Raw genomic sequence first — 24,279 nt, forward strand, 5'->3', positions numbered from 1 at the left:
ACCAGAAGGCTGGGTCTGTGGGAACGGGTGTGTGAAGTATGTCTTGAGAGGTGGATATAACATCCCTCCAGAATGGTTTTAGTAAGGAACAGTTCCACCAGATATGCATTAGGGAACCTGTGGCGCTGAGACATCTCCAGCATCTGTCCGTCACTCCAGGATACATGAAGTGGAGGAGAGAGGGATGCCTGTACCATCTCATTAAGAGCTTATATTGGGTTTCCCTAACTTGTATGCAGACTGAGCTTTTGTGGGATTTGAGGAATATCGTCTGCCAGTCTTTGTCTGTCAGGGAGATCCCGAGATCTCTTTCCCAGGCCAGCTTAAAGGGCATGGGTATCTGGGCGTTTGGGGTCTGCAGTAGCCTATAAAGTGAGGAGATGGTGTGCTGGGGGGGGCATGTGGCGACGCACATCCTCTTGAACTGGGTTAACTCTCGTGAGGCCTGGAGATACCTACGCTCAGAGTGCAAAAAGTGTCTAAGTTGCAGGTATTTCCAAAAGTCGCGTTGCGGGATTTCCCACTTGGATCGTATTTCTGAGAATTGCTTAACTCCTGAGGATACTGCCATCTGACCCACTCTAAAGAGGCCCTCGAGGGCCCAGTCACGAAAGTGAGAGGGTGTTAAGCCGGGCTGGAAGTCGGGGTTGGCTAGAAAAGAGGTCAGTGGGCCAAAATCAGAGGAGAGGAAGGGCCAACGGCGTGCCTTTTTCCAGAAGGAGAGGGTCGCTGTAATAGTTGGGTGAGGGGAGGGGGGTTTGGGCAGGGAGGGGAGCCAGGGAAAGATCTCTGGGAATTGTTGCATGTATAGTCCCTCTATAGTCACCCATTGCTTTGTGTCTCGACTCCTCGTCCAGTCCAGAACCCTATTGAGCAGTATTGCCCAGTAGTAGCCTCTAATGTCAGGCAATTGAAAACCACCACTTCGGGTAGAGCGGATCATAATGGATCGGCTTATTCTTGGTCGTCTCCGAGACCAGATGAATTGTTGTATTAAAAGTTGGATGGATCTGAACCAGGAGTCTGGGATCTGTATGGGGAGGGTTTGTAGTTTGTAGAGTAGTTTAGGGAGAGTATTCATCTTTACAACGTTCACCCTCCCCAGCCAAGAGAGTGGCCTGAGGTACCATCTGCTATAATCAGCCATGAGTGTTCAGAGGAGGGGGGTAAAGTTTAAAGTGTATAAGTGAGATAGGTCGTTTGGTAGTTGTATTCCCAGGTAAGACAAATGAGAGGCATTCCAAGTAAAGGGGAAGGATTGTTTAAGTTTAGCTACGGTGTCGGGGGGGGAGGAGATGTTCAAGGCGCATGATTTGGACATGTTGATCTTGAAGTTGGAGAGTGATCCGAAGTTGGATAGCTCTCGCATAAAGTGGGGGAGGGAGGAGATCGGGTGTGTTATTGTGGCTAGTAGATCGTCCGCAAACAGGGAAAGTTTGTGCTCCGTGTCACCAATCATCAAGCCCTTGATGTTTTCATTGGCCCTAATAGCTCTAGCAAGAGCTTCGATACAGAGGACAAAAAGTAGAGGAGATAATGGGCAACCCTGTCTTGTCCCATTGCTAATGGGGAAGGATTCGGACAAAGATCCATTCACTCGTACCCGTGCTGTGGGAGATCCATAAAGACCCATTATCCTATTAAGCATCTGGGGACCCAGTCCAATATGCTCCAGCACGGACCTCATAAAGCCCCAACCGACCCTATCAAAAGCCTTTTCAGCATCAGTGGACAATAACACTGTGGGTGGGCCACCTTGGGATGCGATATGAATCAGGTTCAGTAACTTAGTGGTGTTATCTTTGGCCTCGCGGCCTGGGACAAACCCCACCTGGTCGTTGTGGATTAGGGAAGGCAGGAATGCGTTCAATCCGATTGCCATTAACTTTGCGAAGAGCTTGACATCGACGTTTAGGAGAGATATGGGTCTATAGCTGGAGCATACCGAGGGGTCCTTACCAGACTTAGGCAGAACGGAGATGTGTGCTTCCAAGGATTGGCTAGAGAAATGGGTGTCTGCGGATATAGAATTAAAGGCTTGGAGAAGGTAAGGAGAAGTGAGATCTCTGAATTGTTTATAATAGGTGATGGTGAAGCCCTCTGGTCCTGGGCTTTTACCAGACGGTGTCATGGTCAGGGCAGTCTCCAGTTCTTGTTGGGTAAAGGGTAGTTCCAATGCTTCCCTGTCTAAAGGTAGCAAGACGGGGTAGGACACCTTTTCTAAGTATGCCTTTGCCTGTAAATAATCGTATGGGGGGGCGGTGTTGTCCGGTCGATTTTCTAGATTATATAGAAGGGAGTAGTACTGTTTGAAGCTTGCCGCGATTTCTGGGGTTTTGAATCGGAGGGTATTCCCGAGGTCCTTTATAATATTAATGTATAAGGAGGAGCGTTGGGCCTTGAGAGCCTGGGCCAAAAGGCGTCCAGGTTTATTACCCCATTGGTAGTATTTAGAGTTACATTTTCGTACAGAGAGTTGGATGCTATCAGTAAGGGATTTCTTTAGTTGGGCCTGTGTATCTAGCAGCTCTAGGTAATCAGTTTCCGACATAGTCGATTTATGTAGGGATTCGAGACAATGTAGTTGGTTTAGCAGTTTAGTGATTAATGCTGATTTCTGCTTCTTCATAAATGTCCCCAGCTGTATGAGTTTACCTCGTATGGTGCATTTATGTGCTTCCCATAGGGTAATCTTTGAAACATCATCGGTGTCATTCATGGAGAAGAACTCAGCCAGAGCTTTTTCTATTTCACCTCTGCAATATTGATCTTGCAGCAGTGACTCGTTGAGGCGCCAGGTCCATTGACCTGGGGTATTCTGGGGGGTCGAAAGCGTCATGTGTGCTGGGGCATGATCAGACCAGGTTATCGAGCCTATAGAAGAGTCTATCAATAAGGGGAGATGCCTGTGACTCAAAAATATATAATCGAGGCGGGAATAGGCATTGTGTGGGGGGGAATAGAAAGAGTAGTCCCTGTTTGAGGGGTGAAGAATCCGCCAGGAGTCAGCCAGTTGGAGGTCATGAAACATTTTCCTAACCTGTCGGTATTGGCGTTGGGAAGTCCGGGAGCATTAGAAGATGAATCTAGTGATGGATCCATTATCCAGTTCAGATCACCTCCAAGAACAACCACCCCAGAAAGGAGTGGCTCCACTCGGAGGAGTGCATTGCGGAAAAATGGGACCTGATCCTTATTTGGGGCGTAGAGTGCAATAAATGTGTATGAACAGGTGCATATTTTACAACGCACCATCAGGAGACGACCCGGGACCAATTTATGGACCGAGATGTCTGACAGCTGGAGGGTCCTAGAAAACACTATCGCTACGCCTTTCGATTTAGAATCTGGATTGTTATTGTAAAAAGCCTGGGGGTAGCGGTAATTGGTCAGGGGAGGATTCTTAGCTGAAATTTTAAAATGCGTCTCCTGGACCATTGCAACGTCTATTCTATCGGCCCAAAGGGACCTTAAAAGAGATGACCTTTTCTCCGGGACATTTAGACCCTTCGCATTAATCGAAGCAATTTTAATTTTGCCGGTGGACGTCATGGTGGATATGTATTATGATGGAGTGCGTTGAGTTCAGAATGGTCAGTGAAAGGAGAGAAAGAGAAGTAGGGAGGAAAAAAAGAAAAGGGACAGAGCATGGAGAAAAAACTATAATAACATTCAAACAACATTCAAAAAAACCCGCATTGGGGTAACCGATCCATCTAAGGATCGGGCACCCAAGAGGCCAAACAGCCAGAGGCGGGTGTGGGGCGGATGAGGGAGTCACCGCCAAAGGCATAGTGATAATGAGATAAGACATTGTAGTAAACAATATACACATATAAACTAACTGAGTGTAAATAAGCTATAAATCTTAAACCTCATCAACATAAGGAAATCTTCAAATAGTGAAAAATATATAAGAAGTCCCGTAATAATAGCACAAGACATAGTAATAATCAATGACCCATTACGTATTGGGGAGGTGAGGTCAGGGCCTCAGTATCAGCGGAAGTTCACATGGAGGTTCTTCATTAGCGTGAAGTGGTATCACGCTATAATCCAAGAATAGTGTCTCGCTGTAACCTGCAGAGTTTCCGGAAATAGGACTAGGGCAAACAAAGGGGTCTAGATAATCGGTCAGGTAACATGTGAATCTTTGTTGGGAGGGGATCCAGTTGTGCCTTTCCCTCCAGCCTTTCGTACCACCTGCCAAGGTGGTCCTGTGTTCAGGGGTTGGAAAGATGGTAAGTTTGGAATAGGGAAGTCCCAATCGCGTAGGTCAGGTTTTGGTATGCCAAGTCCCATGCAAAACTCTGGGAGATCCGAGTGGGAGTTGAGGGTGTGGGTTTTTCCGGATGAAGAGACCTGGAGGCTGAAGGGAAAGCCCCACCGATATTTCAATTGACGTTTGCGAAATTCTTCCGTCAGGGGCTTGAGGGCTTTCCGTTGTTGTAATGTGTGCCAGGACAGGTCTTGGTATATTTGTATCGCGGAACCATTGAAGTCCACTCCATCAAGTTGGCGCACTTTGCGCATGATGTCTTCTTTTTGGGAGAAGTAATGCAGCCTGCATATGACATCTCGTGGTCTATCTGCGGGGAGGCCGCTTGGTTTCAGAGCGCGATGGGCCCTATCGAAGGTAATGGTATCATTAGGGTCGCTACCTAGGATCTCGTTAAAGATCTTCGTTAGGGCGTCGATCAGGCCTGTTGGAGGAACTTCTTCTGGTAGGCCGCGTATGCGAATATTGTTTCTCCTCCCTCTGTTGTCCAAATCTGTCAACCGCAGCTGAAGGGAGCGGATCTCCGATGATTGAGTTTCAATGACGGTCGTCAATGACTTTAGAAAAGTATCAGAGGAGGTTTGATGATCTTCCAAGCTCGACACCCGGTCAGAGATGTGGGAAATGTCTTGTCTCATAGCAGCCAGTTCCCGTCTCACTGTGTCTTGTAAGTCTTGTTTAGTGGGTAGGGTCTTCATGTAAGCTAATATATCTTGCAGGCCTTTGTCACCCGAGGGGCAAGCATATGGTGTATCTGCACTTGGAGAAGACGGGTGGGAAGCTGGCGGGAGAATGGGGGGGGTTGCTGCAGGAGGGTTGTCAGATGGAGCGGGCGAAGTAGATTGTAAGAAGGGCCTCATTGCAGATTGCGACATGTTCCCCCGAGGAGTCGGTTTACCGGTCTTCTGGAACGATTTCTCGTTCTTGGACATCACTCAGTTAGCGTCGAGATGCTTAATTTCCCGGGATCAAGTTGACGAGGTGAGATATGATTACATGATTAGCATAAAAGTGCCTTCAGCGGTATGGCTCCCCGTGGGTTGGCATCAGCGGCACATTACGGCGTCAGTGTCCACGGCAGCCGGTTTAAATGTATATCTTAAAGCATTATAGGATCTGAGAGGCTGAAATGTGATCATATAATATCTCTCATTCAAGCAGAGATATATTTCTTCAGTAAATTACTCCACTAGGGGGAGTCTTCGATGTGAGCTGCAATGTAGAGCCTGTGGCTTGGTGAGTACCGGTGCCTGCTGGGTATTATTTAGGAATGGAGACCCCGGATTCAGAAGGGGAACTAGGCCCCGGCCTGCAGGTGAGCGATGGAGCCCCCCTCAGCACCACAACCCAGCCCCCAGAGCAGAGAGTATGCAGGTGAGGTGGGAGTGTGTTTTTATGTGGGGTGTATTGTGCCTGGCAGGTCAGTGCTCTTCAAAGGCCGGGTGTCCGGGAGTACAGTGGGTTTTGCAGACCTCAGAGCGTGTGAGGTGTGACCTCAGAGTGTCCCTTCCCCGAGGCCGCCGAGCAGCTGTGTGGTCCGGGTGGGAGAAGCAGCCGTGACTCGGAGCTGCGGAAGGGAGGGAGCCAGCCCGTGAATGACCTGGCGGATCAGTGCGGGTAGCTGACGCAGCAGTCGCAGGGCGGGCTCCGGCTATGGAGCGCACTCACCGCCTCGTGGAGATCCGTCCCTTCGTCCTGCCGGCGGGTCTCGGTATGTGCAGAGAGAGCTGTTCGTTCCCAGCAGGGAGCCCGTGTGTAGCTGGTGGATGGCGGGCGGGTGCCGTCGGCTGCCTTCTCCACTCCAGGCCCCGGCTTCCGTTTGGTGGGGTAGGCCGCAGCCCGCAGGAGCGCTTAAAAGCGCTCCCCGACTCCGCGGGTCCCCCAGGAGTTAGCAGCAGGGTAAGGAGGGCCCTCTGGGTGTCTTTTTGTTTATCAGGGGTGCGGGAATAGGGGATTAGGAGCTTTAATGTGTGTACATACAGTATTACACGAGGATCTCTGTTTTTTTATCTTTTTTTTATGATATATACAATTCAAGGAAGACAAGTGGAACATTGAAAGAACTGCACTTAAACCAGGGGAGTGCATTACCCTTTTGTATTTTATACACACATTTTATTAATTTAAGCGCCCATATGAATCATAGAGGTAGGAAGGCCCTGCTCGCAAACTTACAATCTATGGATGGTCTGAGAGTTCTTCAGGTACATTTTGGCAAACTCCAGGTGGACTGCCATGTTCTTTTTACTAAGGAGTGGCTTCCGTCTGGCAACTCTACCGTACAGGCCTGATTGGTGGATTGCTGCAGAGATGGCTGTCCTTCTTGAAGGTTCTTCTCTCTCCACAGCGGTATGCTGGAGCTCTGACAGAATGACCATTAGGTTCTTGGTCAAATCCCTGATTAGGGCCCTTCTCCCCCGATCACTCAGTTTAAACGGCCGGCCAGCTCTAGGAAGAGTCCTGGTGATTCCGAACTGGCCACTGTGCTCAATGGAACCTTCAAAGCAGCAGATATTTTTCTGTACCCTTCCCCAGATTTGTGCCTTGAGACAATCCTGTCTCGGAGGTCTACTGACAATTCCTTTGACTTCATGCGTGGTTTGTGCTCAGACATGCACTGCCAAGTGTGGGACTTTATACAGACAGTTGTGTGCCTTTCCAAATCATGTCCTATCAACTGAATTTACCACAGGTGGACTCCAATTAAGCTGTAGAAACATCTCAAGGATGATCAGTGGAAACAGGATGCACCTGAGCTCAATTTTGAGCCTCATGGCAAAGGCAGTAAATACTTATGTACATGCGATTTCTTAGTTTTTAATTTTTAATAAATTTGCAAAAATCTCAAAAAAAATATATTTTCATGTTGTCATTATGGGGTATTGTGTGTATAATTTTGAGGGAAAAAAATAATTTATTCCATTTTGGAATAAGGCTGTAACACAACAAAATGTGGAAAAAAAGTGAAGCGCTGTGAATACTTTCCAGATGCACTATATATCTATATCTATATATATGTTTAAGTTTAGAATGTGGGACCTTCTGAGCTATCAGTTTCACTATCCACGTGGACATGTAATAGGAATAGTAACCTGTTCTGAACAAGTTTAATGATGTTCTGAAGCAGATTAGTTATGCTAACCCAGGGGGTCCCATGTTCTGAACTTGAACACTTTTTTTTTTTATAAACAGGGAAGGAAATATGGGGCACAGAATCAATAAATATATATACACAAAGGGGAGTGACTAGCGTTTGCAACTATAATTAAAGAAAGAAACATAATAGCTACTCACTGGGTAGCATGAAAGGATATATTGTATTATAAAAAGGTTGGATATATTTTACATATATAATGTCAGTTTATTGTTAGGAATAATGTGTACCCTTGCAGCATTCAAAGCACATTGCAGGGAGTACTACTGTGTGGCGTAACATGGATGGGCTCTACTGTGTGGTTTAACGTAAATGGGCTCTACTGTAGTGTAAAGTGAATAACTTAATAAAGGGGTGTCATGACTGTGGTTTTTGTGAACCCAGCGTGTATGAAGTTTGTGCGGGTAACTGGAGGACTATGTGTATATTTGGCTGGTCTGTAGGAATCAGTGAGATGAAGTAGTAAGGAGCAATCCCAGACCAGGGGTCGAACCCGGGCCTCGGCAGAGGGAGCCGTATCCTGACCACTGGATCACCAGGGACTTGGTGTTGATAGCAGGATGGTGAATGTATTGGTGAGAATGAACTGGATATACTGTCACAGGAGAAGGTGTTTGTGTACTCAAGGTTACTAAGAAATAAGTTCTCTGGCATTGCGCAGAAGTGGGAGGAGAAGACGCTGAATTGGACTGGTTACCCGTGAGGCTGGAACCGCACTATGAACCGGGCTGGGTACCGGTAAAACTGGAACGGAACTCTAATCCGGGCTGGTTCCGGATATAACTGTAAACGCAACTGTATGTAGAATAATGACTGTGGCTGTGACTTTAAGATGAAATTGAAGAATACTGCGGCTGTGTCTTTAAAATGAGACTGAAGAATACTGCGGTTGTGTCTTTAAGACGAGACTGAAGAACACTGTGGCTATGGCTTTAAGATGAGACTGAAGAATACTGCGGCTGTGTCTTTAAAATGAGACTGAAGAATACTGCAGCTGTGGCTTTGAGATGAGACTGAAGAATACTGTGGCTGTGGCTTTAAATATTATGTTTGCACTTTTTATGTACATTTTTAATGTTTGTAATGCCAGTAATGTTTAAAGTTTTTAAAAGTAGAATATAAGGAGGAAAAATTACAAATAATGTAAGGGGAATAAATCAGGAATGAAAATATAGTGTTTTGGATTGTTTGAGGAAGGGGGGCCTCAAATCTGTGTCTTGCTTAGGGCCCCATGAGATCTAAATCCGCCTCTGACCAGCAGCTACCAATATTTTCTATTTACTGCTGCCCCCTACCTGCCTCACTGGCACCCTGACAGTATATTGATAAGACTTACAAAACTCGGACAGGCCAGGTTAAGTTCAAATAATATTAAAAAAATGTAATAGGTGGTAACCCCAAGTTAAGCCATTTACACTTAAAAATGTAGAAGCTATCACAATTTAGTAATTGTGGTATACAATACACTGGAATGCAGCACAAATACGTGAATGTATTAATGAAGCTATTGTTAGGTTCCTGGTGCTCAGAACAAGGGAGATGTTATGAAGCGAGTCCAGAGCACCAGGACGTAATGCTGGGAAAGGGGAATGGAAAGGGAATAGCCCCTGGCGCCCTATCTCCGTTGTCTCGCCCGTGCTGTCAGTACACTCTTGCGAGACTATGGTTGCTTGAGCCCATGGCAGCCGCGTTTGAAGGGCGGACTACGTCTGCCCAACTTCAATGCCCCCTCAGGTCTTAATGAGAGACAAAGAGTGAACCGAGACAGGGTGATAACAAGGGGCCCTCTGACTAAACAACAAGGCCAGGGGCTACTAACAAACCTAAAACCAAAGTATGTGCGGCTTGCCGCCAAAGGAAAAGAACAACAAAGGAAATGCTGACCACACGCCGACACAATACTTTTGTGTACCGGCGGTGACAGCATAAGCAGAACCCTCTGCAAAACACCAGTGACAGAAATAATAAGGGAATACAGCGGCATAGGCCGACGGACGCGGCAGTGCCGCTACTCACGGAACCGGTACGAATACTGGCAAATGGACAGGAACTCCCAATGCTGCTGACACAGACTCTCAGAACTGGAGGATAGTCAGAATCCCAAACGACAGACCGGTGGACACCAAGAAGCCAGAAACTTGACCAGGCACAGGCAAAGGCACTGGACCTCAGGACAGGAACGCCTCACGGCAGGACACGGGATCAGACATAGGAATCGACACAGGGACTGACACAGGAATCGACACAGGAAGCTCAGGAACTAGCAGGAACCAAGCTCAGAACTCAAGCAGACTGGAAACCCAGAAATATCACCAGCGTCTGTGAATAGCACTGAGCCAGCATATAACAGAGAGGCCTAATTAATAATCTCATGCAGCTGCCCTGTTGCATGACTCCAAACTGACAAGATGCAATTAGCAGCCAGGTGAGGCTGAACACATGGGAACAAGCTGCAATTACACAGACTCACCAGCGGCAGCAACCAAGAGTACTCTTAAACAGAGCAACGGGAAATCCTGGCCTGCGAAACAACTTATAAACATAAAATACCTAACGGACATGAAAAACAGGAATGAGCCACAGCCGTGGCTCATAACAGCTAAGACATTACTTGTTGAAGTGTATGTACTGTATGTACATGCAATAGTTCAGTAGTCAGCTACATCAGCATATTAATGTCATATGTTTATTTCTCTGACGTCCTAGTGGATGCTGGGAACTCCGTAAGGACCATGGGGAATAGACGGGCTCCGCAGGAGACTGGGCACTCTAAAGAAAAGATTAGGTACTATCTGGTGTGCACTGGCTCCTCCCTCTATGCCCCTCCTCCAGACCTCAGTTAGAATCTGTGCCCGGCCAGAGCTGGGTGCTCCTAGTGGGCTCTCCTGAGCTTACTAGTAAAGAAAGTATGTATTAGGTTTTTTATTTTCAGTGAGCTTCTGCTGGCAACAGACTAACTGCTACGTGGGACTAAGGGGAGAGAAGCAAACCTACCTGCTTGCAGCTAGCTTGTGCTTCTTAGGCTACTGGACACCATTAGCTCCAGAGGGTTCGAACACAGGCACCTGTCCTCGATCGTCCGTTCCCGGAGCCGCGCCGCCGTCCCCCTTGCAGAGCCAGAAGAACAGAAGCTTGAAGACGACGAAATCGGCGGCTGAAGACTCCTGTCTTCATTAAGGTAGCACACAGCACTGCAGCTGTGCGCCATTGCTCCCAGCACACTTACACACTCCGGTCACTGTAGGGTGCAGGGCGCTGGGGGGGGCGCCCTGGGCTGCAATTGAAGTACCTTTGGCATAAAAATACATATATACAGTCTGGCACTGTATAGATGTAAAAAACCCCGCCATTTTTTTACACAGAAAGCGGGACAGAAGCCCGCCACTGAGGGGGCGGGGCCTTCTTCCTCAGCACACCAGCGCCATTTTCTCTTCACAGCTCCGCTGGAAGCAGCTCCCCAGGCTCTCCCCTGCAGTATCCAGGTACAAGACGGGATAAAAAGAGAGGGGGGGCACATAAATTTAGGCGCAAATAAGACATATAAAGCAGCTATTGGGTAAATCACTTATTATCAGTGAAAATCCCTGTGTTATATAGCGCTGTGGTGTGTGCTGGCATACTCTCTCTCTGTCTCCCCAAAGGACTTTGTGGGGTCCTGTCCTCAGTCTGAGCATTCCCTGTGTGTGCGCGGTGTGTCGGCACGGCTGTGTCGACATGTTTGATGAGGAAGGTTACGTGGAGGCGGAGCAAGGGCAGATAAGTGTAGTGTCGCCCCCGTCGGGGCCGACACCTGATTGGATGGATATGTGGAAGGTCTTAAATGACAATGTAAACTCCTTACATAAAAGGTTTGATGACGCTGCAGCCTTGGGACAGCCGGGGTCTCAGCCCGCGCCTGCCCAGGCGACTCAGAAACCGTCAGGGGCTCATAAACGCCCTCTATCTCAGATGGTTGACACAGATGTCGACACGGAGTCCGACTCCAGTGTCGACGATGATGAGGCACATTTACAGTCTAAAATGACCAAGGCCATCCGATACATGATTATTGCAATGAAAGAGGTATTACACATTTCTGAGATTAACCCTGTTAATACCAAGAGGGTTTATATGTTTGGGGAGAAAAAGCAGCCAGTGACTTTTCCCCCATCTGATGAATTAAATGAATTGTGTGAAGAAGCGTGGAGTTCCCCTGATAAGACATTAGTGAATTCTAAGAGGTTACTGATGGCGTACCCTTTCCCGCCAACGGACAAGTTACGCTGGGAAACATCCCCTAGGGTGGACAAGGCGCTGACACGCTTATCTAAAAAGGTGGCCCTGCCGTCTCAGGATACGGCCGCCCTAAAGGAGCCTGGGGATAGAAAGCAGGAAGCTATCCTGAAGTCAGTGTATACACACTCTGGTACTCTACTGAGACCTGCTATTGCTTCAGCCTGGATGTGTAGTGCTGTAGCAGCGTGGACAGATACTCTGTTAGACGACATAGATTCCCTCGACAGAGATACTGTTTTGCTAACCCTGGGCCATATCAAAGACGTCGTCTTATATATGAGGGATGCTCAGAGGGACATTTGCCTGCTGGGCTCTAGAATTAATGCTATGTCCATTTCTGCCAGGAGGGTCTTATGGACTCGGCAATGGACAGGAGATGCGGATTCTAAAAGACACATGGAGGTTTTGCCTTATAAAGGTGAGGAATTGTTTGGGGACGGTCTGTCGGACCTCGTGTCTACAGCGACAGCTGGAAAGTCGACTTTCTTGCCTCAGGTTTCCTCACAGCCTAAGAAAGCACCGTATTATCAAATGCAGTCCTTTCGTTCCCAAAAAGGCAAGAGGGTCAGGGGCGCATCCTTTCTTGCCAGAGGCAGGGGTAGAGGTAAGAAGCTGCACCATGCAGCCAGTTCCCAGGAACAAAAGTCCTCCCCTGCTTCCACTAAGTCCACCGCATGACGTTGGGGCTCCACAGGCGGAGCCAGGTGCGGTGGGGGCGCGTCTCCGAAACTTCAGCAGCCAGTGTGTTCGCTCACAGGTGGATCTCTGGGCTATACAAATTGTATCTCAGGGATACAAGCTGGAATTCGAAGCGACTCCCCCCCGCCGTTACCTCAAATCAGCCTTGCCAGCTTCCCCCATGGAAAGGGAGGTAGTGCTGGCGGCAATTCACAAGCTGTACCTCCAGCAAGTGATTGTCAGGGTCCCCCTCCTTCAACAGGGAAGGGGTTACTATTCCACAATGTTTGTGGTACCGAAACCGGATGGTTCGGTGAGACCCATTCTGAATTTAAAATCCTTGAACACTTATATAAAGAAATTCAAGTTCAAAATGGAATCGCTCAGAGCGGTTATTACAAGCCTGGAAGAGGGGGATTTTATGGTGTCGCTGGACATCAAAGATGCTTACTTGCATGTCCCCATTTACCCACCTCACCAGGAGTACCTCAGATTTGTGGTACAGGACTGTCATTACCAATTCCAGACGTTGCCGTTTGGCCTGTCCACGGCACCGAGAATATTTACCAAGGTAATGGCCGAAATGATGATACTCCTCCGGCAGAAGGGAGTTATAATTATCCCGTACTTGGACGATCTCCTCATAAAGGCGAGGTCCAAGGAGCAGTTGTTGATCAGCGTAGCACTCTCTCAGGAAGTGTTGCAACAGCATGGCTGGATTCTGAATGTTCCAAAGTCGCAGCTGATTCCTACGAAGCGTCTGTTTTTCCTGGGCATGATTCTGGACACAGAACAGAAGAAGGTGTTTCTCTCGGTGGAGAAGGCCCAGGAATTAGCATCTCTGGTCAGGGACCTCCTGAAACCAAAACAGGTATCGGTGCATCACTGCACGCGAGTCCTGGGAAAGATGGTGGCTTCATACGAAGCCATTCCCTTCGGCAGGTTCCATGCGAGGATCTTTCAGTGGGAACTGTTGGACAAGTGGTCCGGATCGCATCTTCAGATGCATCGGCTGATCACCCTGTCCCCAAGGACCAGGGTGTCTCTTCTGTGGTGGCTGCAGAGTGCTCACCTTCTCGAGGACCGCAGGTTCGGCATACAGGACTGGGTCCTGGTGACCACGGATGCAAGCCTCCGAGGATGGGGGGCAGTCACTCAGGGAAGAAACTTCCAAGGGCTGTGGTCAAGTCTGGAGACTTCTCTACACATAAATATACTGGAATTAAGGGCCATTTACAACGCCCTGAGTCAAGCAGAGCCCCTGCTTCAAAACCGGCCAGTGCTGATTCAGTCAGACAACATCACGGCGGTCGCCCATGTAAACCGCCAGGGCGGCACAAGAAGCAGGATGGCAATGGCGGAAGCCACAAAGATTCTTCGATGGGCGGAGAATCACATGCAAGCACTGTCAGCAGTGTTCATTCCGGGAGTGGACAACTGGGAAGCAGACTTCCTCAGCAGACACGACCTCCACCCAGGAGAGTGGGGACTTCATCAAGAAGTCTTCCAACTGATTGCAAACTGATGGGAACTGCCACAGGTGGACATGATGGCGTCCCGCCTCAACAAAAAGCTAAAAAGATATTGCGCCAGGTCAAGGGACCCTCAGGCGATAGCTGTGGACGCCCTAGTGACACCGTGGGTGTACCAGTCGGTATATGTGTTTCCTCCTCTTCCTCTCATACCCAAGGTACTGAGAATAGTAAGAAAGAGAGGAATAAGAACAATACTCATTGTTCCGGACTGGCCAAGAAGGACTTGGTACCCGGAACTGCAAGAAATGCGCACAGAGGACCCATGGCCTCTGCCTCTGAGACAGGACCTGCTGCAACAAGGGCCCTGTCTGTTCCAAGACTTACCGCGGCTGCGTTTGACGGCATGGCGGTTGAACGCCGGATCCTAGCGGAAAAAGGCATTCCGGATGACATTATTCCTACGCTGATAAAGGCTAGGAAAGACGTGACAGCAAAGCATTATCACCGTATATGGCGGAAATATGTTGCTTGGTGTGAGGCCAGGAAGGCCCCTACAGAGGAATTCCAACTGGGTCGTTTCCTGCACTTCCTACAGTCAGGGGTGACTATGGGCCTAAAATTGGGGTCCATAAAGGTCCAGATTTCGGCCCTATCCATTTTCTTTCAAAAAGAACTGGCTTCACTGCCTGAGGTTCAGACATTTGTTAAGGGAGTGCTGCATATTCAGCCCCCTTTTGTGCCACCAGTGGCACCCTGGGATCTTAACGTTGTGTTGGATTTCCTGAAAGCCCACTGGTTTGAGCCACTTAAGACCGTGGAACTAAAGTATCTCACGTGGAAAGTGGTCATGCTCTTGGCCTTAGCATCGGCTAGGCGTGTGTCGGAATTGGCGGCTTTGTCATGTAAAAGCCCATATCTGATCTTCCATATGGACAGGGCAGAATTGAGGACTCGTCCCAAATTTCTCCCAAAGGTGGTGTCATCATTTCATTTGAACCAACCTATTGTGGTGCCTGCGGCTACTCGGGACTTGGAGGACTCCAAGTTGCTGGACGTAGTCAGGGCTTTGAAAATATATGTTTCCAGAACGGCTGGAGTCAGGAAGACTGACTCGTTGTTTATCTTGCATGCACCCAACAAGCTGGATGCTCCTGCTTCAAAGCAAACTATTGCTCGCTGGATCTGTAGCACGATTCAGCAGGCTCATTCTGCAGCTGGATTGCCGCATCCAAAATCAGTAAAAGCCTATTCCACAAGGAAGGTGGGCTCTTCTTGGGCGGCTGCCCGAGGGGTCTCGGCTTTACAGCTTTGCCGAGCGGCTACTTGGTCGGGTTCAAACACATTTGCAAAGTTCTACAAGTTTGATACCCTGGCTGAGGAGGACCTTGTGTTTGCTCATTTGGTGCTGCAGAGTCATCCGCACTCTCCCGCCCGTTTGGGAGCTTTGGTATAATCCCCATGGTCCTTACGGAGTTCCCGGCATCCACTAGGACGTCAGAGAAAATAAGAATTTACTCACCGGTAATTCTATTTCTCGTAGTCCGTAGTGGATGCTGGGCGCCCGTCCCAAGTGCGGACTTTCTGCAATACGTGTATATAGTTATTACTTAACTAAGGGTTATTGTTGTGAGCCATCCGTTGAGTGAGGCTCAGTTGTTGTTCATACTGTTAACTGGGTAAGGTTATCACAAGTTGTACGGTGTGATTGGTGTGGCTGGTATGAGTCTTACCCTGGATTCAAAATTTCCTTTCCTTGTAATGTCAGCTCTTCCGGGCACAGTTTCCCTAACTGAGGTCTGGAGGAGGGGCATAGAGGGAGGAGCCAGTGCACACCAGATAGTACCTAATCTTTTCTTTAGAGTGCCCAGTCTCCTGCGGAGCCCGTCTATTCCCCATGGTCCTTACGGAGTTCCCAGCATCCACTACGGACTACGAGAAATAGAATTACCGGTGAGTAAATTCTTATTTTTCAATGAGAAGTACAGCAGAATTTCTTAATGCACAACTATTAAACTAGAAACGAACACACATCAAAACAAGCACCACAGAGTCTTAGGAGTAGAAACCACAATGAAAATGAGCAATGTCTGCTTTACGTTAAGCTCGATTTAAAAGAGTGAACATGCTCGGAATAAGTCCTAAGATAATAAAGGAGGTAAGATGCTAAATATTTCTGCTTTTTTTTTTTCTTTTTTCAAGTATAGTAGGACCAAAATATTGTACCACAATACTTTTTTTTCACAGGAACAACATTTGAACTTAAGATATCTTGTGATACCACTGTGATACTCTGGTGGGCATATTTTATAAAATAAAATATAAGTATAATATCGAAATGGAAATTGTGATATGTCAAATAATTTGATATTATGTTATATACAGGTATGTACAAACTAAGGTACATTGGGGTATATTAAATTGAAGTCGGATCCATTCCGACATTCATTTGTCGGAATGGATCCGACCTGGGCTATTCAATGGACATCTCAATTCGACTTTTAAAAAAAGTCGAATTGAGATGCGGGAGGGGAGACGGGGGAGAGCCGTGGGCAGACGGGGGAGAGTAGCGCTACAGCAGCGGCTATATAGCCGCTGCTGTAGCGCGGCTCTCCTCCGTCTCCCCCCCAGTCCCAACTCTCTCACAGCCGCCGCTCCCCGTCCTCCCTGTCACAGCCGCCACTCCCCATCCCCCCTCTCACAGCCGCTGCTCTCCGTCAGCCGCCGCTCCCCGTCTCCCCCTCTCTACAGCTGCTGCTCACGGCAGCGTCCACCCCGGCTCCAGCAAGCGAGGTCTCGCTTGCTGAAGCCGGGTGGACGCTGCTGTGAGCAGCGGCTGTGACATCCTCCAGCGCTGCTCACCCAGTCCCTGCGTCGGCTCTCCCGTCTCCAGCGCTGCTCTCCCCATCACACTCAACTTTTTTTAAAGTCGAACTGAGATGGTCGAAAAGGGGGCCAAAACCGTCCCGTTTTCGACACAAGCACGTGGATCGCCAACTATTCCGCCAATCCACGTGCTTTTCGACAAGTCGAATTCATCAACTTGTTGAAAAATTTGGGGTTATATTGAATAGGTCGAATCACGATCCGACTTTAAAAAGTTGAAAACTGACGTCTTTTCGACAGACGACAACTTTCGACTTCAATTGAATATACCCCATTGTATTTATGGCTATAGAGCCAAATAAGAATCAATATTACACATTTTGTTTATGTATTAATGAACTTTGACAGTAATAGTCCAAAAAAAGAAAAAAATTATAATAATGTAAGCAAATGCTAATAACAGCAATAATTTCAGTGACCCAAATATTAGGTATCAATGTATGGATCGCAACAAAATAATTTAGAGTTCTGAATGTAAATAAGCCTTAAGGTGCATACACACTGGGCGTTTTTGCCCAGCGTGTATGCACAGCGATGATCGTGAACATCGCTGGCAGGAAAATAGCTCCCTGCATACACAATCAGCTATTTTCCCTGTGCCCAGCGATGTTCACGGTGGGGTGGGGGGTGAAGCACTTTCCACAGTAGGAGACTGTGGAAAGTGCTTCACTCGGCTGTTCAAACAGCCCGACGGTCAGCGGAGGCTAGCAATGATGCGGGAGCGCGCACGAGCGCTCACCATTCACCGCCCACCCATACACACTGGACGAGTTTGAGCTCAAAGTAGCTCAAAATGCCTTAAGTGAGCTACTTTGAGCTCAAAATCACCCAGTGTGTATGGACCTTAAGTCAGCTTTAGCAAAACTGCTAAAAATGAAATGAAAGAAAATAATAAATACACAGCCCTCACTCAGGACACTACTTAGGGTGGCTACATTTTAAGAATAAAATTACGGAAAACAATAAATCTCAGATATAATATGAGAAATATATCGCCACCAAGGCAAAATGAGGGTCATTCAGGTGCGGTAGTTGTAGCGCTATCATGCACAAAGTACCGATGTTTGGTACTTTGGTAGGGCAGCACGGATGGTGTAGTGGTTAGCATTACTGCTTCACAGCACTGAGGTCATGGGTTCGATACCCACCATGGCCCTAACTGTGTGGAGTTTTTATATTCTCCCCGTACTTGCGTGGGTTTCCTCCGGGTACTCCTGTTTCCTCCCACAAACCAAAAATATACTGGTAGGTTAATTGGCTCCCAACAAAATTAACCCTAGCATGCATGTATGTGCGTGTACATGTGGTAGGGAATATAGACTGTAAGATCCACTGGGGCAGGGACTGATGTGAATGGCCAAATATTCTCTGTAAAGCGCTGTGGAATATGTGTGTGCTATATAAATAACTGGTAATAAATAATAATAAATACTTTGCACATGCACAGGACCCGTTCTGCACATGCGCGAACGGGTTCTGCGTTGCCAGAAGAAGGATGGCAGCAGACTGTCAGTGACTGACAGTCTGCTGCAGTTCGGGAGGGTGGCGCTGATCTCTGTTTGTGAAAACAGAGGTGTGCTGCTGCTGTTTAGGGGGAAAAATTAGATCTCCCTCGTAAGACAGAGTTTTCCTGGCCTCTGCGATTGGTGGTTTGCACGGCACCGTAGCCGCCCGATGGTGGAAGAGAGATCCGATGCTACATTCTAGGACGCAGCTCAGATCACTACTGCAGCAGTACTATCACTGCTGCCTCCAAGGAAGCAGAGGTGATAGCAACTCCAACTACATCTGAATTAGGCCCACTACCTGCTGGAGATGTAACAAGGGACATTTTATGGGACAGTTCCCTTGCCTTCTTTTCCCATGAAGAAAGAAATGTGAGTTTGAAATTGGATTGCAAATAAAAATTGCTGTGCGACTTCACCGTGAGAATTTCTCGCAAGACCTAACTCACACCTACTTGGATTGATCCCCATGTGTTAAACAAGCAAAAATTATTTCTTTTAGACAAGTTTATAACAGTTTTTTTAATAAATGTTATTAAAATTACTTTATCAGTTTTAGACTGGGAATTATATTAACCTAGTGCATGCTTTGCCAACCTGTGGCTCTCCAGCTATTGTGAAACTACACATCCCAGGATGATCTGCCACAGTTTCTGCATTCACTAATGGTAAAACTGAGGCAGGGTATGCTGGGGTTGTGTAGTTTCACAACAGCTGGAGAGCCACAGGTTGACCAGGCCTGACATAGTGGCTGCTTAATTAAGTACATTTTCTTTATAATGAGTTGCTCACTAATATACCATTAGACTCAGTCAACAGGCAATGGACTCAACAAGGTGGTGAAACTACCGCACAGGTATGCTGGTCCATGTCAATTTCACTGTGTTACATACATGTTGCAAATTGGTGAATTCAACACTGTGTACCTTGGGCAATTCTAAGACTAGAAAAGTACAATGGTGGAGTGAGCGCATGCACCCTTTATGAACACTGATCAGTCATCATCTGGCATGTAATGGTTGCTCGAGAACACATCTACAGCCACAAAATCCAAACCTTTAGTCTGCATTGTGGACAGGCAGCAGAACGTATTTAAGGGCACATCTTATTTCTGTTGACACAATAGCACTTACGCGGCTGAACAATTACTTAGATAAACAGTTGTAGGACAAAAATGGCAAGAGATAGCCCTTTATAGAGTGAGCAAAACAGACATTTTTATGTTCACCGATGACTCAAAGTTTCTTTCACACATAATTTGTTAAAGCGTTCACTAATCCTTTTGTCACACAAGACATTTTTCATGGGTGTATGAAATGTGAGCATAACTAAAATATTTATTGTGCTTTTCAGGAAATATGGTATAAGCTTGCAATTCAGAAAAACATGACTTTAATTGTTTATTTCCTAACAAAAGGTTAAAGATTTGCAGAAAACATTAAGTCTTTCGTTTTCTTCATTACCCAGTAAATCTTAGTTGCTTACAAGTATAACACTGCCTTGGAATTCAGCCAGTGCCTGTAGTGATGTGTCTTAGGAGAGTGTAAGCAGCTGCAGCCTTGTAACTTAAAACCACTGAAGTTTCCTGAAGGACCAGCACACTAGTTAGATGCACAATGAGAACAAGACATGGTTTCTCGCTCCAAGGATTCCCTTTCTGTCTGCATGAAAACAGAAAGGTAAAGGACTAACCTGAGAGCAGCCGGACACATCCAAGTAGATGATCTTGTGACATCCTTTCCCAGATCCCAGGTACTGTAAGCCTTTGTCTGTAAATTTTTTGCTGTAAGCTAAACTGAGATATTGCAGGTTGAGCAGATATCTTGTGGAAAGAATATATAATAAGGATAACAGATTAGATTAGGATGAAGAAAAATCTAGAAAAAGACATATGTACATAATCAGTGAAGTTAGGACAAAAAAAGGAAGTTTACTATCGTGTATATACTGTAATTCTCCTGATAGTTAAACTCTTCTGTGAGTTCTTCCATACTACGGGCTGGGAGTGCATTTTGAGACACACCAAAAATCCTTGCCTCTTGTGTACTGACAAAATTAACAGATAGCAGAAATAAGTCTTGATTGCAGTTATGCTTACTATGATAAACGCAACAGTAGGTCCATTTATAAAGAGTAGTTGGAAGAAAACATTTTCATAATTGTGACTTTCAAGGAAACATTTATGATCAGAACTTGAACATTAAAAAACCCCCACCAAGAACTCATGTATTTTCTTTACAAGCTCCTTCTGTGCCAGGGGAGCCAGTCCTTGGTTGAGCCAAAACAGAACACGTTTTCCCGCAAAGATCTGGCAATGCACCTCATTGCATATATATAGTGTGTGTGACTCAACCTAGACAACTATGCACCGTTTTTAAAGAAATATCAAGCTCTAAAGTACCTAACTAACCATCAGACACACTGATTTTTGGATGTTTACGAGCTTAGAGTAAGCAACTGATCCATGTAACCTGCACTCCACGGTCTTGTCTAGTTTAAACAAAGACGTTTTTTTCAGCAGCACTGAATAACTGCCATAATTACACTATGGGTTACATGTGACTTCTACAGCCTGTCATCTTCTCTTAGATATTTACAGACTTCAAAGCATGTTTCAAACGTTTACAAATCATTTCAGTGAATCATTTCAGAACAGTTGGGTTGACTCAAGACATACTCTTTTGTATTCGGCATTGTTACTTTGAATATATTATAGTAACTTGCAAATATGTAATCAATCAGAGCTGCCACATTCATCCAATATACAACCATAATAATATCTCTAAATAAAACAGTAGAATATTTGTATAGAGGAGCTATATAAAATATGAATTTTCAGTATATGTCATTAAATGCATATTTACATTGCCCTCAGAGGCTTTCATAAACATGACTTGCTTATTTAATTTACATTAAGTTCATATAATGTTCACTAAACATTATTGCTATTTTTGGCAAACTATACCCTTATAAATGGCACTGGTGCTAGTGTACAGTGGAACATTTTTTCTGATAATATTTATATTAAGTCTGAGTTGCCTGGTGTTAGACATGGAGAGCAGTGTACATCCATTCATTACGTCTAATGAAAATATAAAGGTTTCACATTTAAATGGAAAAAGGTATGAAGGGTCTTCTAAGACCTGAAGTTCTGACATAGAGTGTCAAGGGAAAGGAAAATACTTAAATAATATGTATAACAACGCTATACTGCATTGATCTATACACATCATTGTAACAGGTCAATCCTATGGCTGCTTTTGAAATAATTGAAATATGCTGTCAGTATGTGTGAGATAGATATACAGTAGGAACCAATAATTTGTGGTAGAGCTAACACACAGGCAATGGAAAATATTATAATCAATACATTTCAGGAAAAGTGCAGTACTCAGTATGGAGGAGCAGGCATGTGTTACATGGCAGTTGAAGAACATTTAATAATACCAGTGACTTACCTTGACATAACTCGTAGAGTGGTGTTAGTTATATCAGTATGTGATAGGTTAAGATAAAGTAATGCTGGACATCCTTCACAAATAACTCTCATTGCTTCATCCTAGACAAAACAAAGTTCAAGATAAAGAGAAAAAAAATCACATAATACCTAAAACTAATTTTCAAATGATTTTTTTTACTGTTTCCTACATATAGCCAAACTATATGTAACGGTGGTAGTGACATGTTTAAGCTTAGTAGAGACGTAACGAATGTTATTGTTATGGTAACAATGAAACTCAATAAAATTATAGAATTTATAGATATGGTGAAGAATGGTCATGCAGCTTTCTTAAGACATCTACAATGACTACTTCATGACTCCATCTTTAGCCACACACATTTGCCCATCAACAGCTACAGTTGTTACATTTGGTGTCAACTGTTTCCAACAACTCTCAGTTTGGAGGTTTAGTCGGGCAGAACCATCTTTTCTGTCGATTTCTTGTAATGGTTAGCCTTACTGCCTCACAGCACTGAGAAGTAACTCCCACGCTCCCACTATGCATCTCTCATCTCTACTATCCTGTCTGTCTCTTTCGTCACTGTACCTCCACCCCTCATTTCTCTTTCTCTATCACTATGTTTTCACTTACCATCTCTCTTTCATCTCTGTAGCTCTGTTCATCTTCCCTCTATGTTGGTATCTCATCTCTGTTTCTTTCCCCCATCTCTCATCTCTGATCACCCCACCACCACCACCACCACCACAATCTCTCTCTCTCTCTCTCTCTCTCTTATCTATCTAACCCTTCTGTCTCCTGACCTCTCTTTCTTACCTCTGTCACCCTCCTTGTTTTTCTCTTATCTGTCACCCTTGCCCGGTCTGTCTATCTCTCATCTTGTTTCCCCTTCCCCATCTCTCATCTCCCCCTTTCTCACATTGTCTTATATCTGTCTCCCCATCTATCTATCTTGCCTATGCCCCCACTTCCCCATCTGTCTCTCTCATGGCTGCCCCCCTCCAGCCTCATCCCTCTCATGTATGTCCTTATCCTGTCTCTCTCATCTCTATCTCATCTGCTGGTGTTGTGTGTGCTGGCAAAGGGTACTGACACAAGGGTACAGACCTGTACTTACATACATATTTTTTGAGGTTTTTAGCCATTACCTGATATTTAACCTGCTGCTACTGTATGTCCAACTAGTACCCTTGCCCTACCAGACCTCACTGGCTGCCTGAAGCTCTAACAGAGCTTGTCTTCTCTAAGACAAGCTGTATCAGGGCTTCAAGCAGCTAGTGAGACCTGATAGGGCAAGGAGTTAGTTAGACATAGCAGCAGGTTAAATAACAGATAATAGTTAAAAACCTGAAAATGTACAGAGCAAAAGGAGTACATGTATTTTCAGACTGACTGTCTTCTACAGGTGTGTCCTCATACATGTTTCTTTTTTTTTTTTTTTTTTGGCGAAAATGCATCTTATTCACATCGCTATGCAAATAGGATGCACAAGCAGACTCTGTGTGCGTCTGTGACTGTGGCCGATATCCTACTAGGTGTGGTGAGTTACCGCATGGTAATAACAGGGTTTTTAGCCCAATAACAGTCTTGAGCTATCCCATACCAGCCCGTTTTACTGTGCGGTAACTCACCCATAATCGGCTGATAACACATGGGATCAGTGATAACACGCATCGGATAACGGGCTTCTGGGAGCTGGTTATTGGGGATTCTGCTTTGTGTGTCCCCAATAAATGCCGGCTTACAGAATCCTTTAGCTGCGGTAACTTACCGCAACTAATAGGATATCGGCATGTTTTTGCATACGAAATGCTTTGTTACAGTGTTTACTAGGAAAACTCTGTAGCATACAATTTCGTATGCAGATACAGCCATGGTTGCACACAGAATATAGGCATACCACATATTACTGTAAATAGCATAAGCTGCTTGTGCGTCATATTCGCATAATTTTACGAATAAAATGCATTTTAATGGAAAAAGACGCATGTAAAGACGCTTTGCGCTACCGAGCCTGACTAGAAGGGCTCTTTAACATGCAGGGATGCTGGATGTGAGTGGACAAATGTGAATATGTGAGTTAACACAAATTCATGTATATGGTTTTAAAACATACTTACAGACTTTATGGCTGCTCTCTCCGGGAGAGAGCAGCCAGGTCGGCTCAGCAGGGAGCGGGGCAGGGTAGAGGCGGAACGGGGTGGGCGGAATCGGGGTGGGGGCGTGGCTAATGGATCACATCATTTAAGCCACGCCCCCACTGTGTAATGCCTCTGTTACTGGCATTATACTGCAGGGGGTGTGGCTATGATTACGCGATTCAACAAGAATTGCGTCAATGACTGCCCAGACCACCCACTTTACTCACTAAGTGGGCGGCCGGGCAGGGAGGATGACAGAAATCGGGAGACTTGCCTGCTCTTCCGGGGAGCCGGGAGGGTCACCCGATTTTCGGGAGCCTCCCGGCCATTCCGGGAGAGTAGGCAAGTATGTTTTAAAATAAAAACTGCCCTCACACTGGAGACAACAATTTCATATTATATCTCACTAGGCTCTTATGGCTGCATGA

General features: G+C 46.1%; 2 protein-coding genes across 5 annotated transcripts in view; one reads left to right on the plus strand and one right to left on the minus strand.

Annotated features, from left to right (window-relative positions):
- The window catches only part of FBXL13 (F-box and leucine rich repeat protein 13), a 656,615-nt gene that overhangs the window by 256,717 nt on the left and 375,619 nt on the right, over nt 1–24,279 (minus strand). For all 3 annotated transcript variants that reach the window (XM_063926996.1, XM_063926997.1, XM_063926998.1), the window contains exons 11-12: nt 21,708–21,808; nt 19,942–20,071 (exon numbers count right to left, since the gene is read on the minus strand). In XM_063926996.1, coding sequence (XP_063783066.1) covers nt 19,942–20,071; nt 21,708–21,808 — 231 coding nt within the window. The remainder of the gene's footprint in view (nt 1–19,941; nt 20,072–21,707; nt 21,809–24,279) is intronic.
- The window catches only part of LRRC17 (leucine rich repeat containing 17), a 36,622-nt gene continuing 32,177 nt past the window's right edge, over nt 19,835–24,279 (plus strand). For both annotated transcript variants that reach the window (XM_063926999.1, XM_063927000.1), the window contains exon 1: nt 19,835–20,001. The gene's annotated coding sequence lies outside the window, so the exon portion shown is untranslated. The remainder of the gene's footprint in view (nt 20,002–24,279) is intronic.

Source organism: Pseudophryne corroboree, chromosome 6 (assembly GCF_028390025.1).
Source record: "Pseudophryne corroboree isolate aPseCor3 chromosome 6, aPseCor3.hap2, whole genome shotgun sequence".
Taxonomy (NCBI): Eukaryota; Metazoa; Chordata; class Amphibia; order Anura; family Myobatrachidae; genus Pseudophryne; species Pseudophryne corroboree.